Genomic DNA, 16,047 nt, shown 5'->3' with positions numbered 1-16,047 from the left:
TATAGGTATATGCGTGCATGTACTTTGGCCGGGACGAGAATCATCTGTTATACGCATTTTACGTAACGCGGTGTTTCACCATCCGCTTGATAAGCTATTACGTTCTCACGGAATAAATTTTACGTAGCGCTTTTCTGCACGTAATCTATCAAATCCTTCAAGCCTTAACTTGATTTATCAACGTGTTAAATGAAATGACGTGATTAAATCGTTTATAGACTTGAGTGCCTACGTTCAGACTCGCGTCTCCAAGACTTTTGGCCACCGTGAGGAAAATAGATATCGTACGCGGAGCGAAAAGGAACGAGGAGAGGCGGGAAAAGACGGCGTCGACGGCGTCGACGGCGTCGTACCGCGTCGTACCGCGTGCGTGAGCCGACCAGCTGTCAGCTGACATGACACACACATACACATTACACACTCGAGCTCGAGCCCTCGAGCGCGGCTCGATGACCAAGCGTGTATGTATGTACGTGGAGCGTACAGCGCGAGCGCATCTGCTCGTAACACTCCCGCTCTATTACCCCGTACCCCGTATACCCGACCCCGTTGCCCGTTACCGTCACTACCGTCAGTCGTCGACGGTCGCTCGGTGAGTCGACACGAAAGTGAGTGGTCGTCGGTCGCGTGACCTCGTGGCGCATTTCATCCACCATTAAAAGGCGTAAAAACACTCTTTCTTCCTTTCTCTTTCCCTCTCCCCGCTTCCCTTCTGGCGTCGGTGATATAACCTTTGGATTAGATCCAAACGACCGCGGCACCACGTGATGTCAACACGGGGACGATAAGATGCCGCCTCTTCATTGATCTCGTATCTCGTCCGATTTTCCCGAGCCAAGTCAGCTGGAGTCAACGGGACGCGACGGACGCGGAGAAGGAAAGAGACCTTATCTCTCTTTCTCCCTCAAACCTGAAATGCGCCGCATTTAGTCGCGGGTCGCGGCGCCGAACAATAATCGTGACCATCGTGACATCACGCGCGTCGCGCGGCGTGTTACGCTAACGTCGTCGTCGTTGGTCACGTGCTGTCACGCGCAGTGAAAATGCCCGCGCGACTCAGCAAGTTTTCGTCTGACGCGCCTTGCATGGCGTACGTTCACCCATGGACGGACTCCTGCATCAGCGCGACCGCCGGTCTCGGTCTGCACTCCCTGCAGGAATCCCTCAGGATATACACGACCGTTTACATCGTACGTCAACGTGCGTCAACGCACTTGTATTTCTCTCTCTTTCCGTTTTCCCGTCCGACACGTCGGGATGGGGGTTGTTCGCGAGTGTCCGAGCCGTGGATGCGCGCGCGGGGGTGCGTTCCCCAGTCCCCACGTTTCGTCGTCGATCGGCCGATCCTTTTTCGGGGACCGCGCGTCCGCCCTTTCGAGACAGATGCCGTGATGGGTGATGGCTTCATGGCCGTGACGCTGTTGGCCGGTGCGTTTGCACTCAGCGCGCGGTGTGACCCGTGGACGTGGACGCGCGGGTTCGTCCGGTGCGAATGCACTGCGACGAGCCCTGATGGCCCTGATCCCTGATGCGCTCGCGGCTGAGTGTGGATGCACCTACGCGCACTCATCTCGGTGCATCCCAGTGCATCCCAGTGCACCCGTCCCGAAATATGCGGACGCCGAATGCCGAATGCCGTTTCGACTTTTGACGAGTATAAACCTCGCGGAATGTAGAGAAAAAAGTCGATTAAGTCGATGATTCTTTGGTTTAAATCGCTTCGAATTCACACGTACAGTCATTACAGAGCGAGTATGGCGATTATAGAATAATTAACCTCGTCCACCTCGTCCTTGCATCGACGAGGCGTAAACTCATGTCCGTTTCCTCGGGTCATGAATATTGTTGACTTTTTCATTTGCAAGGCCTTGAGAACGTCGTACGACACATTCGCATCTTTTTCAACTACTTTTTTTTATACACTCGCTTCTTTTCATTCTTTATGTAGCCATTCGAAGAAAAAGTGTCGAAAAATAAATTACCATGAGAAGACATCTGACTATATAAACGAACGTTTTAAAAAATGCAATTTAAATACTCAAAATTAAATTAGCATATAAATTTCGAGAAGAACACAACGTATGTCGATATAAAAGCTTGAGACTTGTATGCGTATGGCATGGTGTATTTTTGTATACATTTTGCGTTCGTTCGCATTTTAAGAATATGCGATATTCTCGATAGATATTATTTTAAGCGAACAAGCACCTGCGTTGTGCCAAAGAGACTTCGGCATTTGATATTCGTATAATCGTACGGACTTTATAAACATACGATATATTATTTACCTTTGTTCCGTTATCGCGTGAAGCCGTGACGTGCGTGCGTCTATTTATAAGTTTGTCACGTTTCTAGTCTACTTGTAATTATATTCTGTACGTAGTGCTATGCCATTATCCCTAATAAGACTCATTAAAAAGTACACGTTACGATGCAAATAAATGACCCATTATCGTCAGCGCGACAGATACGTGCAAACTACGACCTTCGTAATTAAAATGTTGGTTGAAATAGATAAGAAGGAAATGAAATAAGAATGTGCAACGTAGATTTATCGAATATTTATGAACGATACGTAATCGTAAAAATTAACAGTGGAAATTTTAACTTTGAAAAATGATTTTTTTACAGGTTTCTTTTTTAACGCGACGCGACGTATGGTTGCGATAATATAAATATAATTTATGATGATGCAAATATACGTCTAGTTAAATATTCATAAAATTTTTGAAAACTGATTTTCTTGTCATTCCAGATTGCATTTTTAATGAGAAGAAAAGTACCGTCGAAAGAGGACATCAAGAAAACTATATTGGGTATCCTTCAGTCCACGGCATTTCTTTCGTGGAGTGGTTTCTCTTATTCGTTGTTTATTTGTTTGTTAAGGTAAGAAATAATCAATATGGTTACTCAATAAAGCTAGAATTTCTAGGGAAACTCAGAAAAAACATTAAATATATGAGCACTGAAAGACATACGTGATATTTGTGTTTCAGGCGAATGCTTGGACGTTTCTATATGCCGACTGTATCTTTCCTTCCGTCCTTTTTATCTAGCCTAACTGCCATTGTGATAGAAAGAGCGTCTAGACGTACGTTATTATGTCTCTACGTGTCGAACATTGTAAGTAAATGTTGTAACAGTAAAAAAAAAAAAAAAAAAAAAAAGAAAAAAAAAAAAAAAAAAACGATTATTAATATACATTATCCATATCGTCTTTTTCCAGGCAACGGAAACGTTGTTCAAAATGGGTGTGTGGCGAGGATATTTCTCGCCTATTCCAAGAGGAGAGGTCTATATCTTTGCTGTAAGCGTAGCTGTGTTACTGTATTTCTTCCGTTCAAAGACGACGAAGCACGATCAGATATATAAAATATTAAGGTATATATCCGACGTTGTGTACTCGATGTATTTATCTCTGTATCGTGTGTTTATAATGTGTGAATTAAAAAAAAAAACAGGATGATTGTTGGACGGTATGAAGAAACTGATCATCTTACGAAGAAAAACCTACATCCTGAAACATCTTCAAGACATACCACGACTGGCGGCGCACAGAGTGGCACAAGTATACGTAGAAGTTCTGCAAGGCATAAATTTAGTATTCTATGGAAGTCTTTTGAGGCATACAAATACATCATTAACAGCTTAAAGGCACAAAGTAAGGATGTTTCGTGTCCACATCCTCATAGCTGCGCACATTACATTTTAGCGGTGAGAGAACAGCAAATATAGAAATGTTCTAGATTCTAGATAGATACTCTATATATTTCGATGTATATAAAACTACTTTTTTTTTTCTTTCATTTAAAGGATAGTGCTAGGCTCTTCAGTTATGGCGTTTGCGGGCAAATAGCGCTTAAACTAATCTTACAATTTAAAAGATTAATTCAGAAGCCGAAATTATTAAAAACCACCATCTTTCAAAGAGAAAATGTAAATCTGGGTGTGTTTCTTGGAGGATTTGCCGGCCTTTACAGGGTACATTATCTTGCTCTGCATACTTGTTGCAAATTATAGACGTAGTATCAAATAATATTGTACGATCTTTCATACGTGTTTTTGGTTACCATTCGTTCTCTTTTCTTATCTAGTTAGTGTCATGCATGTTAAGAAGAACCTTCCACAAAGATTCACACATTTACGCTATTCCTGCTGGACTTGTTGCAAGCGTAACGTTTATGGCATATCCTAATACTACTATAGCCTTATATTTTATGTGGAAGACACTACAGGTATTATGTATTTCTATTAATACACATTCTATTGACTATTAGTATATTCATGATACATGGTAAATTATGATGTAACATTACCGGCTCTCTATTTCAGTTGCTGTGGAACGATGCAGTGGAAAATGAGATGGTACCTGAAATAAAGTGGTTCGTCATCTTATTATATTGCTGTAGCACGGCACTTCTCTTCCACGTAGCTATACTGGAACCACAAAACTTGAGATCATCCTATTGGAGATTCCTTTACAATATGTCCGGTGGAAGGTAAGCCGTGTGCGAAGCACATAATATATGATTATTTATTTTATCCCAGATCTCAACTCTGTGATCTACTCGTCTCACTTCGTACACGTATTAATTCCAGAATAGCAGTAATGTCTCGGCTACCCTTGAATGTGTTCGGTTTAGAAACCAGCAAAAATTTGCAACAAGTGCTCAGAAAAACGAAAACCACTGATCAACTTAGCTTTTCTTTCTGAAATACAATACGTACCTTAGCGTTTTTTTATTTCCTTCGAAAGTGTAATTTTTTTCAAAACCAAAGACAGCATGTGTATTATATGCGTTTATGTAAATTGTATAAGCTAAATTTTATGCAACGATAAACAAATGAAACTACAAAATGTATGTCCTTAGCGTAGCGATCTGAACATCGACCGTTCTATTCTTTTTTCTTCAACCTAACGCGAAGCGATGGTGCTTGGATATGTTGTGATACTAAGAGAACTTAATACTTTTATACATAGACATAACTTGAGTAATTTAATATATTTGATTGTTATGGTGTGATACGTATATGTCAGGGAAAGAGATAAATAATTTAAGTGGATATAGTTATCAATGTCTACAATTTTGTTGCGACGACGTTCAACGGCATAGCGAAATACTTTTATATACTTTCTCTCTGTGACGTATGTGTACTACAGATTATTTTTTCTATGTTTAATATTAAACTTTATATTTATCGCTGATATATAAACATGTTTCAAAAGTAGACAGTTTTGTTATAAATTTTATTATAAATATACTAAACATTTATTTATTGACGTAAGCAATAGACGACAATGTCCTATTAGACAATAAGTTCATATCTACATTACGTCTGGTTTTTGGCACGCTCTAGTGCTCTGTTCATTATAACATCCACGACACCCGTGTTACGTTTCTTCTCTATTCTCCTTTTTTTTCGTAATACTTCGTCCCACTTAATACGACTTTGCATTTTCAAGTTCTTACGGTTTATAATACCAGCGACTATTTGAGAATCCAGAACCGAAACAGAGTGTCTCGATGGATTTAGTTTGAGTGGTTCCATACTTTTCAACGAGTCTACCTGCCACGGTAGTAATCCAATGGGACATCCAATCCATTGGTACGTATCTGAAAATCATATTTTAAAAAAAAACGTATTATTGATCCTTCAAATTATTATATAAGCCTTCGAAAAACTCGTTTGTAAGTGTATACCATGTGCTGATTTCCAATGTGAATTACGGATTATTTGGTCTGCCAACAAAGGAGCAGTCTTCTTTTTAGTTGCACGTTTTATTTTATCCATCTGCACCTCATTTTCTGTTGGACTTGGATTAAGATCTTGGACACTAAATATCTTATCAACATCATTGTTGCTGTCATCCTCACTGTCATGCTTTTGGAATGTATAAATTTGAAGTAAATTTAACAAATGCCTTTTTGTTTGCGCACCTATTTTCGATGTAAGCAACTTTAAAATTGGTTCTATCAATCTTGCGGAGACGTCGTTGACATTTAGTAAAAGGCTGGATAAAAATTTTATATCGAGAAGAAAGTGCGGGATGGTACTTGATATGTCTAACCACAAGACATTCCGTAAATATGGATGTTTAGAGTGTATGCGTTCTTTGAGACGTTGACTTAAAGTCTTTGTGTCTAATTTTCTTTCTGCCTTCTGTACGTGATATTCCATGGTACGAGAAATATCTTGGACGATGTTCAGCTGAACAAAACTATAGAAGGTGGAACTTATCCATAAGGCGGCGAGCGTTCTTCTTTCTTTCGTTTCACGTTCTTGATCTACGATATTAAGCAACTTGAACAGCAGCGTCTCTAACATCTCTTTCTCATGCAACAAGAAAATGATATCTTTCCAGAATAAAAGTATCGCGGGCGGCAGTATCCTTCTTTTCAAATTAGTATTCTTTTTTTCTTTACGTTGAAAAATTCTCATGATATCTAAATTTGGTAGGAAAGCTTCATTTTTGCATAACGCGTTACAAATTGCGTCGCTCTTCTCCTGCATTGTGCCTGACGATTCATTTAGATCCACAGATATCTTAGATAAAAGTAGTGCTTGTGCAGTTTGCAAATTATATTCTTTATCAATTTTTATAGTTCTTTTGTGAACGGATATATATTCGTTCTCGTCATTGTTTGAAGTTTTATTTCTATACTGAGTCAGCATGTATGTGCGTAAATCTTGCAATATTTCCCTGCGAGGAATAATATTGACAAATTAATTTAACCAGATCTTATATACGTTCATATCAAGGACATATAGACTGACGTGCAATAAAAAATTACCGTAATTGTATCTCTGGTAAATCCGATACTACGTTATAACCAGCGTTGACATATAAACCAACAGCTGTCCAAAGTTCGATCACATCTGTAAAATCCTGTGCTTCGGATTCTTCTTCCTCCTCTGACGCATCAGTTTTTTTCACGTAACATTTTTCCATTGTGCGTGCCTCAGGTGCCCAATACTCGTCCTTTATTTAAAAGATAATATTTCACAAGACGTCACAACACAGCGTACAGATTACAGATTACAGCGTACAGTAGAGACATACATGCAGCCAATGCAGCAATATATTAATTGCTATCCTCAACACTCCAATGGAGGGCAATTCGTATCCGTGGGCAGTCTCATGTCTCAACTTGACTATCCACTCTGGGATTTTCAGTTGGCTGGCGATCTTAAACATGGACGTCTGCTTTGTATGGCCTATATTGGAAAAGTGGTTTAAGAATCTCATTATCGTGGTCGAGTACATCAAGCTCAGGTCGTTCTCGCAGTACATCGGTAGCTCGCCACTGTCGATCTTGGACGTCCACTCGCGATCGCGGAGGCACACTTGTAAAATTGACAGAGTGCAGTCCACGCCCACTGGTAGCTTCGGCATCCTGCGAATAACACGGATCTCAGTAAGTACCTCGACGCTTCACGTGAGTAACACGACTGTGCATTACCTGGCTTTCCACGCTAAAAGCGCCTCGTAGGCCTTTGCTTGCTCGACCGGGTCGTTGGAATAAATCTGCCTGTACACGTCGTGCCATTCTGCCCTTGGGTTCAACAAATCGATTATTCGTCCGTGTCCCGTGTCCACCCCTCCCGTCGAAAAATCTCATCTCGTCAATAAATACTTACGGAGATAACCAAGGCACTTGCTTTATACCGTCGTGTTTCCCGGACAGAACCATACTCGGCATACCCGCTGACGTTTACGACTTCTGTGCCACGCTACCGGCCCTGACCGGCCCGGACCGACCCACGTGCTTCTCACCACGTGTCTAACCTCGTCTAACCGGAATGATTTATTTTATGATTTAAGTTCCAGTCGTACAAGAGTCGAGAAAAGACGTGACATTTAATAACGTACAATACGTACAATGGTCGAGACACGTAATAAATATGTATCATTCGACGACGATGACTAGATAAATAAGAGAACAAGCAACTGCGAGTTCGCCGAAGCCGCGTGCCTGCAGCCTGCTGGCAGGGGCCGGGGGGCGGAGGGGCTTCGTATACGTTGTACTTTGTAGTTCAGTAGTGTAGTTGAACCTTTTGTACTTGTTCGTCTTTTCTCTTTCTCTTTCTCCCGCCAGCCGCCAGTGATGTTATCTCACTTTAAGTGCAGAAATCATTAAGTGCAAAGAACAGAAACACTTGATATAACCACAAGTTATAACCTATAGCAACGCAACAGCAAATCTGCACAAGATGATAAATTTCACTAAATTATATTAATGTAATAAGGATAATAATGGCTAGACAAATCACGACGGTGCTGATAGACCTTAGCGGAACGTTACATATCGATAACACGGCTATTCCAGGTGCCGTACAAGCGTTAAGCAGGTTAGATCTGTTTTTCTTTTTAGTATTTAACTTGCAAACTCATGTTTTATTACTTAAACAAAGTAATAACCGGTTACAGCGCACGCTCTGTGAAAACGAGCGGTTTAATTTTAAATTTCTACTTGTTTTCCATAAAAATTCACTTATTGTTAGCGGGGCTGATTTTAATTTTAAAAAAACCTGTTATTTGTTAACGACAGCTTTTCGTGACTACGTTAATATCTACTTTTATTTAATAAATATCTCGATGACATCAAACCAGTGAAAATCAAGGTTTTTTTCGTGAATTAATTGTTGCGGTTAATCAAACATTAAACTCTTATCAAGCGTATCCTTTGACTCTTTGGGGAACCACGACGTTATATTTTTTCACGTTACAGACTACGAAATGCAAACCTATCGATTAAATTTGTCACCAACACCACCAAGGAGTCGAGTACGTATTTGTACGAGCGTCTGACGAAACTTGGATTTGACTTGCGAAAAGAGGAAATCTTTAGTTCTCTTGCGGCGGCGAGGAGATTAATTATCTCTCGGCGATTGAAGCCCTTGCTGTTAATTGATCCGGCAGCGATGGAGGATTTCCAAGATTTAGCAACAGATGATACGCCTGATGCAGTGGTGATTGGCTTAGCACCGAGCAAATTCAATTATGACGAGCTGAACAAAGCATTCAGGTAGTCTGCCAGTCTCACATCTTCTCTTTCGTCTCTAAGCAACGTATGACATATGTGCGATATTTTAGATTGCTTTTGAATGGTGCTTCCCTCATAGCCATTCACGAAGGACGATATTACAAGCGCCCCGATGGCCTAGCTCTAGGTCCTGGGGCGTTTATCAAAGGATTAGAGTATTCTAGCAATGTAAAAGCAGAAGTTGTTGGTAAACCGACCATAGGATTTTTCAAGGCAGCTTTAGGGGAAACAGATCCAGCACAGGCTATAATGATTGGAGATGTACGGTTTCAAATGACATCGTCTTTTTCTATGTATTATTATTGTACGTTTTTGTGCTCACAATTTTCTTTTTTTTTTGTCCGTAGGATGTAAGAGACGACGTAGCTGGTGCGCAAGCAGCTGGGATTAAAGGTATTCTGGTACAAACTGGCAAATACAGAGCAGGGGATGAGAATACGATTACTCCGGGACCAGCGAAAGTATACGCTTCTTTTGTAGAAGCTGCCGAAAGTATTCTCAGTGAACGTATATAAAGATTTGTGGTTTAACGAACGTACTAAGCGCGTTAAGTAGCAACAGAGTTCTTTATTCAAATATCGCTGCGCGATGCACGCTCTTTTCTATATTAAATTATATATTTTATATAAATATTGATTACTTTATAGTATAACGAAATATTTACATTTATAAACGTGTTCTCATGCATGCACAATTTTAATAACGCAAACAAATATTGTATCTCACAGAGCATATTATAAACTAGTACACATTCTTTCCTAAATTTAACTCTTTGCAGTAATAGCAAATATTGGCTCAGAGTTGTTTGCACACGAAGATCTGTTAAATTTTTATTCACACAGCATACTATTATTATTAATGGACAGTATCCACAGTCGTGTTCGTATGTACAGATTATAATAATTTAAAAAATTGAATGTTAACTTAAAAACAACTACATTTTTATTCATCATAAATCTTTTCAAAGATCAAATTCTGTTGAATACTGTATATATTCTTTGATAATAATTATATTATCAATGGTATTTATATCTTACAAAATTTAATTTTTGGTGTGTGTGTGTGTGTGTTAAACATGCATATATATCCCACATTTATATTTTATTACCTTCGAGGTCAGGACAGAATTTGATCTTATTACATTGCAGACAAATACATTCTCTTATTTCCTATATGAACAATAGGAAATATTGAACTTGTCTAATTTGGCTATTCAAATATAATTTGATTAATGATAAATTGACATATCTCTCCTCTCTCTTTTATGTATATGTTTTTCTTGCTCTCTAATATAACAAGGCAGGTGTGGAGTACACATTTTGCATGCATGCATATAACAAAACGCCGTGTATAATTTCTTATACCCTCAATAAATATATTCAATACTTTTTATTACAATACTAAAAGAAGACGATCCTACCGCGTACGAAATACCGCTAAAATAAAATTAATAAAGGAAATTTAAAAAGCATTTGTGAGGATCACCTGGGTCCACATTAGACCTAACAGAACCAACACGTTTCTCTGCCATGCGGTCTATTCCCCTTTTCTTTGTTGCATTTGTGCTTTGTTGCGTTCTTATTGATACTTTTTGAGGTGGGAAGACGGTATATGGCTGACAACAAGCACTTTAAATTCTATATCCAGGTACAAAAAGCATGATATTCTCAAGCAGATTAATCGAGTAATGCTCCCCGTTGTGTGAATTTGGCCGCAGGATGCAAGTGTATAAAAGTGAGCACGTTACATTAATACTTTTACACATTATTGCCTTGGAACTAAATGTTCTCTAATACTCCAAATACGCCTCGCTTTCTTTCGCTCCCGCTTCAACGTCACGTGAAACATTCGTTAAATCCAGGTGATCATTTCCTAAGAAGAAGGTGGTACAAGGTACCATATTCTGCAAGTAGCCCATGTATTTTCCACTATTCTGAAACGGATTAATGTTGACTTTCTTTTAAACTAAATCAATGAAGAAAGAAAGAAAGAAAAAAAGTGTACGTAGCATACGTTACCATGGTATAAAACCAGGCACACTGTAAAGATTCATGATGCACGGTAGTTAATCCCAACTATTTAACAGGACGATAATGAAGTGTTAAATCCGCCGAACTTTTCCAGATAAAATGTCTAACCTGAGAAACAGAGAAACACACGCGTAAAACATTTTCTCAACGCGTACAAAAAGTTTATTCAGTTTGATACATACCGTTCTCAAATCCATTGAAGGATCCAAGACCTGATCGTTACATAAGAGTTCAACTTTTTCCTCGGCCAGCGAAGACGTATCAGCCGTGGAATCTGTGTTGGTCCTATCGCCTGCCGGAGACCCGCTGGAAACTGTATTTCCACCGCCAGCCACTGAACCTGAGTCGCTTCCTGCACCGAGCACTTTATCGTAAACATGTTCGGCCACTTTACGCACTTGTATAAAATCATTTGCTATCAAACGATCCCTTGAAAATAATAACACACAAGATTATTCACGCGTATCGTATATCATCGCGCGATTTAGAGATTCGAAGGTGCGCGGCATACTTTTTCAAACTCTTTACACCTGAAGAGGCATGTGGAAGAAGATAAAAAGGTATTTTAATGAATTGCGGAAGATTCTTATCCACGACGATATTCACCACCCATGGCGGTACAGTCTCGTTCAATAGGACACCCTCAGTTTCTCCCGCGGCATCTCGAACCAATAATCGGTAGATGGTCCTACCTCCCACTTCGCTGAAAAATAAAATAATATGATAATATTTATAGTCTAGTCAATGAAACTCTCAACACGCTTCGCATACCTGAAAATGACAGGTGTATGACTAGGAACTGAGAAGTATGGATTTCCTCCTCTCGTGTGCATAGGCCCGTTTCCATCATTGCCATTACCCTCATTCTCGTCATCAGCGTGTAACGGTCTCCACCAGTGTTCGAGTAACGCTTGCAACAGGAGGTTCCCATAATTTACTAAAAATATCAAGTATATTAACTATTAACGTCTCGAATCCATGCCACGAGTATCACTGTTGAAAAAGCTACGCACCTTTTTGATCTACAGCATCGTTCTCCGCTAAACCGGTCTCTTTGGCGGAAACCCATGCAGAGAAGCAATCGTTTTCGTCTTGCCCTAAATGTATAGTTAACATCTGCAACGACGAAGGAACGTTAGAACTGACCTAGTTCTCGAAAGCACCGCGTTGTCAAAGAAATGCATACCCCTGTTTTGAGATCGACGTTAAACCAGTTTGGAACATACACCATTTTATTTCTCTTTTTACACTCCTGCTCAAAATCGACTCTGCCTAAATCTTCTATTTTACATGCCTTTAATACGTCATATAGCGCAACATTTTCTTCCGTATCCTTTGTTAACACGTGTCTTTTATCATTTAATATATTATAATGTCTTATAGCAGGACCACCCAGTATTTTCTGTGCAGGTTCGATGTTTTTTAAAATATTGCCCGATACATTACTTGCGGTATCGCAACAATCTCCAATTCCTAACTCTTGCCAATCTTTTTGGCTTATTGGCTGAAATTTTACGTTTTGTTTTAATTTACGTTTTTTCTTTTTTAATGAAACGTTTTATTTTTTTATGAGATTTTATTTACCCAATTGTTAATGGTTGATTCGCTGGTGGCAACCCAAATACTAGATTGATCTGGCGTCATAGCCATCTTGAGTATAGGTGCCTTTTCTTCGCAAATAACTGTATATCTCTCTGCGTAACTTAATTCTGTCATTACAACTCTCTTATCCCTGCCTCCAGATATTACATGGCTAAAATTATCCGTTGCCTAAAACACACATCAGCGTTTACCGCACCATGTATGGCAGTTTGTAAAACAATGACCAACTTGTGTATACGTATATACGTGTACATGTACGTACCAATAACGCCCATACGCCTTCTTTGTGAACTCTAAATGTTTGCACACATCTTTGTTGGCCAAGTGACCATAATTTAATAGTACCATCGGAACTCGCTGATAAGCACTGCGTCCCGTCCCTATTCAGAACTAATGCTTTAATATTGTCCGCGTGGCCACGAAGTTTCATGAGTTTACTACAAAATCGTGGATCCCACACTCGAAGAACTTTCTCCGTGCTACCACTCACGATAATCGTGCCAATCTGATTCATAGCAAGGCTGTATATAGAGTCTCTATTTCCACTGAGGGACGACGCTGCAACACGATATTTCAAGCATATTATGAGGCACAAAAAAAAATGTATATATGGTCAGGCGTACATACTTGTGACTGTATTATTGCTCGCAGTAAGAGCAGTCAATGTATTAACATCCCACAAAAATATCGACTTGTCCAGACCTGCACTAGCAACTTGTTCTCTATCTTTGGCATACGCTAATGCTTTGACGTAGTCCTTATGAGTGCGCAGAGTGGACATACAGAAACCTTTATGCGCATTCCATACCTTGACAGTGGTGTCGGAACTTGCAGATATAACTGTACAGATTTGATGACGATTAACATAATCAAAGCTACGAGTAGATAAGCTGATGGTAGAACGTGGAGAAGCCAGAAGATGATACGTTATATTTTATATAGATGAGATATATTTAAATAGTAAAAGTGATGACATAAAAATTTATCAAGTCAACGAAGAATCGTGTGTAAAGGCGCACTTACGATTTTTGCCACTACAACATAGCACTATGTCGTTAACCCAATCCGTATGATGTTCCATAGATTGGATATATGGCTCCTTCATGTTCCTGCAATTCCATATCCTTATGATGCTATCTCTACCAGCGGAATATAGCCTGTGCAGAGCTGGATCATACTGCAAGGAATTGACGCCTGCCCTGTGCTGCTTCTCCACCTCATCTCTTATAACCATAGACACCTATATAGTATATGATTTATAGGAACGTAATATAGTTGTTGTCGTTATATTTACATTGACGACGCGTTGTGAGAACGTAATGAAATCACTGTCAATCTTTTATGAATGCACGCAAATGTTGCAAATATACTTGACAATTTTTACATGATAACAAATTTAGTATTTCAAGAGAGAGAATCTTAACATAGAAAACAAACACGTCTTATACGATGCCGTATCATAGCAGAAAGAGGGTAGTAAAGAAGATTTTAAAGCACATTTTTGTGAGACAACAGCCAAGAAGATGGGCAAGTTGTTGGCGACGCGGGAATCGAAAGCCTGTCAGCAGACAGGTGACGGATTATAGGAATTAATGGATTATACCTGTACTTTCTTACGGGCGCTCTGCCCGCCCGTCTTGTGAGCTGCCATTGCGCCCGGGACCGCTCCGTCTCAGCCGGCGCCTCGACGGCGAGGTCTCGATCGCGCGGAGAGGCGAAGGAAAACGCAGAGAACGCGGGACGCGAAAAAGGGTGCGAACACCGTATGTACGTTGTACGATTCAGATTCCACGTCGGGCACGATCGTTGCTCTGCACTCGCGGCATCGTCGTCGTCGTCGTCGTCGTCGTCGTCGTCGTCGTTGCTGTCATCCGCATCGCCGATCTCACTGTCGGCGAATGTCGCCGATGTCGCGTGGCATCATCGTCGTCGTCGTCGTCGTTTTACTCGTCATCGCATCATCGTCGACGGCACAGCGCGCGAGACAGGACAGGCGGCGGTAGCGGTGCATATCCACCATCCACCGGCCACCGAGAGGAAGCGATCGCCGATCTCCTCAGACGACACTGTCGACACTCTACGACCGCGAGGGCGAGATCCCGTTCATGACGCCCGTACGCGCACGCCGCGCACCATGCTCGTAGTGATGACCGATTCACCCGTCAGTCCCGTGCCCCGTCGTCCGTCGTGTCGCCGGCGTCAACCGCGTCGCGTCAATATGCCTCTGCCTCACTCCTCAGCATAGTACGCACGTAGCGTTTACACGTTACATCACGCGGTTCCAAGTTGGAATGTTGGAATATTGGAAAAATGTTGGACGTGGAGCCTCCAAGCTCCAATCTCCAATCCACTCCACGCCAACGTGCGATCGCGCCGCGTCCGAGCGGCCCGAGTCCCATTCGTCGCGAGACGCGATACGCGATTGTCGCGATTCCGTATTCCGTCGGGCGAGAGTATCGACCAATCGTAGCTGAAAAAGTGAGGATATTCTTGAGAACGCAGCTTGCCATTTTGAAAATCTCGCTTCTCGCTCTCAGCGGCGATTGGTCCAAGGTCGAAGAAACGGAGAAACGTCCTACACATGAAAACACGCCACGCTTCCTATTGGATTCGTGCGTCGTCCGTCGGCCGCGCCACCTGCTAGTGCCCCACGTCGCCAAGTCGCGATTGGCTGGTCGACGCGAGCGCGCCAATCAGCCCGTTGTTAACGCGGCCGGAGGCCGGAGGGGGTGATACGTGATACGCGGCCCCTATTCCACTATTTCCACTATTGCCGCTAACGTCCGGCCGCGATACGTCGGGATGGAGATGTGTTGATGCCAACGGTGCTCTCAGCCCTCGGCCCTCGTAGATCGGCGGGGTCTCGCCATTTTCTCGGTGCGTAAACCCGCTATCGTAAACGCCTCTCGCCTGTCGTTCGTTGAGTTGGACCGGTTGGGCGTCGACTGCCGTCGGGAGTCGGGAGAGTCAACGGTCGGAGTTGACGTCGTTGGCGCATACGACAACGCGAGGGTGACGTCCGGTACGGCACACGGCGTCGCCACGCCAAGCAGTCATGAATCAGTCGCGGAATTTCACGTCGCTGTTGAACCCGAGCTACTTGCAGAACGCGCAGCAACAGCAACAACAACAACAGCAGCAGCAGCAGCAGAACCCCGTGAGCGTGAACTCGGGAGCGGCAGCGGCCGCGGCGGCCGCCGCCGCCGCCGCCGCTGCCGCGGTGAGTGCCGCGATCGCGAACGGCACGCAGCCGAGCGCGAACACGGCGAACGCCGTAACGGCGAGCCGCAAGCGGGAAGCGGAGGGTAAGCGTCTTTGCGTCCTCTTTCCTCTCTTTCTTTCTTCCACCTCTCGCGGAAAGCGGGAAA

General features: G+C 42.0%; 4 protein-coding genes across 4 annotated transcripts; 2 read left to right on the top strand and 2 right to left on the bottom strand.

The window, feature by feature from the left end:
• The first annotated feature begins 563 nt into the window (after positions 1 to 563).
• LOC112453956 (transmembrane protein 135-like) lies at positions 564 to 5,229 on the top strand. The gene is made up of 9 exons (XM_025015017.1): positions 564 to 1,190; positions 2,756 to 2,886; positions 2,997 to 3,123; positions 3,227 to 3,381; positions 3,462 to 3,714; positions 3,814 to 3,981; positions 4,095 to 4,235; positions 4,333 to 4,499; positions 4,600 to 5,229. Exons 1-9 carry the CDS (start codon positions 1,044 to 1,046, stop codon positions 4,712 to 4,714), a joined length of 1,404 nt encoding a protein of 467 aa, XP_024870785.1. The 5' UTR covers positions 564 to 1,043; the 3' UTR covers positions 4,715 to 5,229.
• On the bottom strand, positions 5,230 to 7,987 carry LOC112453951 (ribosomal biogenesis protein LAS1L). Its single transcript, XM_025015011.1, has 7 exons — positions 7,883 to 7,987; positions 7,642 to 7,794; positions 7,464 to 7,556; positions 7,064 to 7,397; positions 6,795 to 6,982; positions 5,703 to 6,703; positions 5,230 to 5,615 (listed from the first exon to the last, which is right to left on the bottom strand). The coding sequence occupies exons 2-7, from the start codon at positions 7,701 to 7,703 to the stop codon at positions 5,332 to 5,334; spliced, it is 1,962 nt and encodes a 653-aa protein (XP_024870779.1). The 5' UTR covers positions 7,704 to 7,794; positions 7,883 to 7,987; the 3' UTR covers positions 5,230 to 5,331.
• Positions 7,988 to 8,160: 173 nt separating this feature from the next.
• On the top strand, positions 8,161 to 9,578 carry LOC112453962 (haloacid dehalogenase-like hydrolase domain-containing protein 2). The gene is made up of 4 exons (XM_025015035.1): positions 8,161 to 8,352; positions 8,733 to 9,029; positions 9,098 to 9,308; positions 9,395 to 9,578. Exons 1-4 carry the CDS (start codon positions 8,258 to 8,260, stop codon positions 9,560 to 9,562), a joined length of 771 nt encoding a protein of 256 aa, XP_024870803.1. The 5' UTR covers positions 8,161 to 8,257; the 3' UTR covers positions 9,563 to 9,578.
• A 257-nt stretch (positions 9,579 to 9,835) lies between these two features.
• On the bottom strand, positions 9,836 to 15,080 carry LOC112453949 (WD repeat-containing protein 48). The gene is made up of 12 exons (XM_025015009.1): positions 14,283 to 15,080; positions 13,703 to 13,919; positions 13,307 to 13,519; positions 12,942 to 13,237; positions 12,662 to 12,847; positions 12,264 to 12,581; positions 12,091 to 12,193; positions 11,849 to 12,014; positions 11,589 to 11,780; positions 11,260 to 11,506; positions 11,066 to 11,185; positions 9,836 to 10,980 (listed from the first exon to the last, which is right to left on the bottom strand). Exons 1-11 carry the CDS (start codon positions 14,328 to 14,330, stop codon positions 11,123 to 11,125), a joined length of 2,049 nt encoding a protein of 682 aa, XP_024870777.1. The 5' UTR covers positions 14,331 to 15,080; the 3' UTR covers positions 9,836 to 10,980; positions 11,066 to 11,122.
• Between the last annotated feature and the right edge of the window lie 967 nt (positions 15,081 to 16,047).

Source organism: Temnothorax curvispinosus, unplaced genomic scaffold (assembly GCF_003070985.1).
Source record: "Temnothorax curvispinosus isolate PA1 unplaced genomic scaffold, ASM307098v1 QBEX01004771.1, whole genome shotgun sequence".
Taxonomy (NCBI): Eukaryota; Metazoa; Arthropoda; class Insecta; order Hymenoptera; family Formicidae; genus Temnothorax; species Temnothorax curvispinosus.
This window is presented reverse-complemented; position numbering and strand designations above follow the sequence as displayed.

What these genes read in the sequence shown, in the direction of transcription:
- LOC112453956 (XM_025015017.1), top strand. Translation starts at nt 1,044, where the DNA reads ATGCCCGCGCGACTCAGCAAGTTTTCGTCTGACGCGCCTTGCATGGCG. An exon ending in TATACACGACCGTTTACATC is followed by an intron (nt 1,191 to 2,755) that starts GTACGTCAACGT and finishes TTGTCATTCCAG; the next exon opens with ATTGCATTTTTAATGAGAAG. An exon ending in TTATGTGGAAGACACTACAG is followed by an intron (nt 4,236 to 4,332) that starts GTATTATGTATT and finishes TCTCTATTTCAG; the next exon opens with TTGCTGTGGAACGATGCAGT.
- LOC112453951 (XM_025015011.1), bottom strand. Translation starts at nt 7,703, where the DNA reads ATGCCGAGTATGGTTCTGTCCGGGAAACACGACGGTATAAAGCAAGTG. An exon ending in TATTGCTGCATTGGCTGCAT is followed by an intron (nt 6,983 to 7,063) that starts GTATGTCTCTAC and finishes TTTTAAATAAAG; the next exon opens with GACGAGTATTGGGCACCTGA. An exon ending in TTACCAGAGATACAATTACG is followed by an intron (nt 6,704 to 6,794) that starts GTAATTTTTTAT and finishes TATTCCTCGCAG; the next exon opens with GGAAATATTGCAAGATTTAC.
- LOC112453962 (XM_025015035.1), top strand. Translation starts at nt 8,258, where the DNA reads ATGGCTAGACAAATCACGACGGTGCTGATAGACCTTAGCGGAACGTTA. An exon ending in GCCGTACAAGCGTTAAGCAG is followed by an intron (nt 8,353 to 8,732) that starts GTTAGATCTGTT and finishes TTCACGTTACAG; the next exon opens with ACTACGAAATGCAAACCTAT. An exon ending in GAGCTGAACAAAGCATTCAG is followed by an intron (nt 9,030 to 9,097) that starts GTAGTCTGCCAG and finishes GCGATATTTTAG; the next exon opens with ATTGCTTTTGAATGGTGCTT.
- LOC112453949 (XM_025015009.1), bottom strand. Translation starts at nt 14,330, where the DNA reads ATGGCAGCTCACAAGACGGGCGGGCAGAGCGCCCGTAAGAAAGTACAG. An exon ending in ACGTCGATCTCAAAACAGGG is followed by an intron (nt 12,194 to 12,263) that starts GTATGCATTTCT and finishes TCGTCGTTGCAG; the next exon opens with ATGTTAACTATACATTTAGG. An exon ending in CTTCAATGGATTTGAGAACG is followed by an intron (nt 11,186 to 11,259) that starts GTATGTATCAAA and finishes TCTGTTTCTCAG; the next exon opens with GTTAGACATTTTATCTGGAA.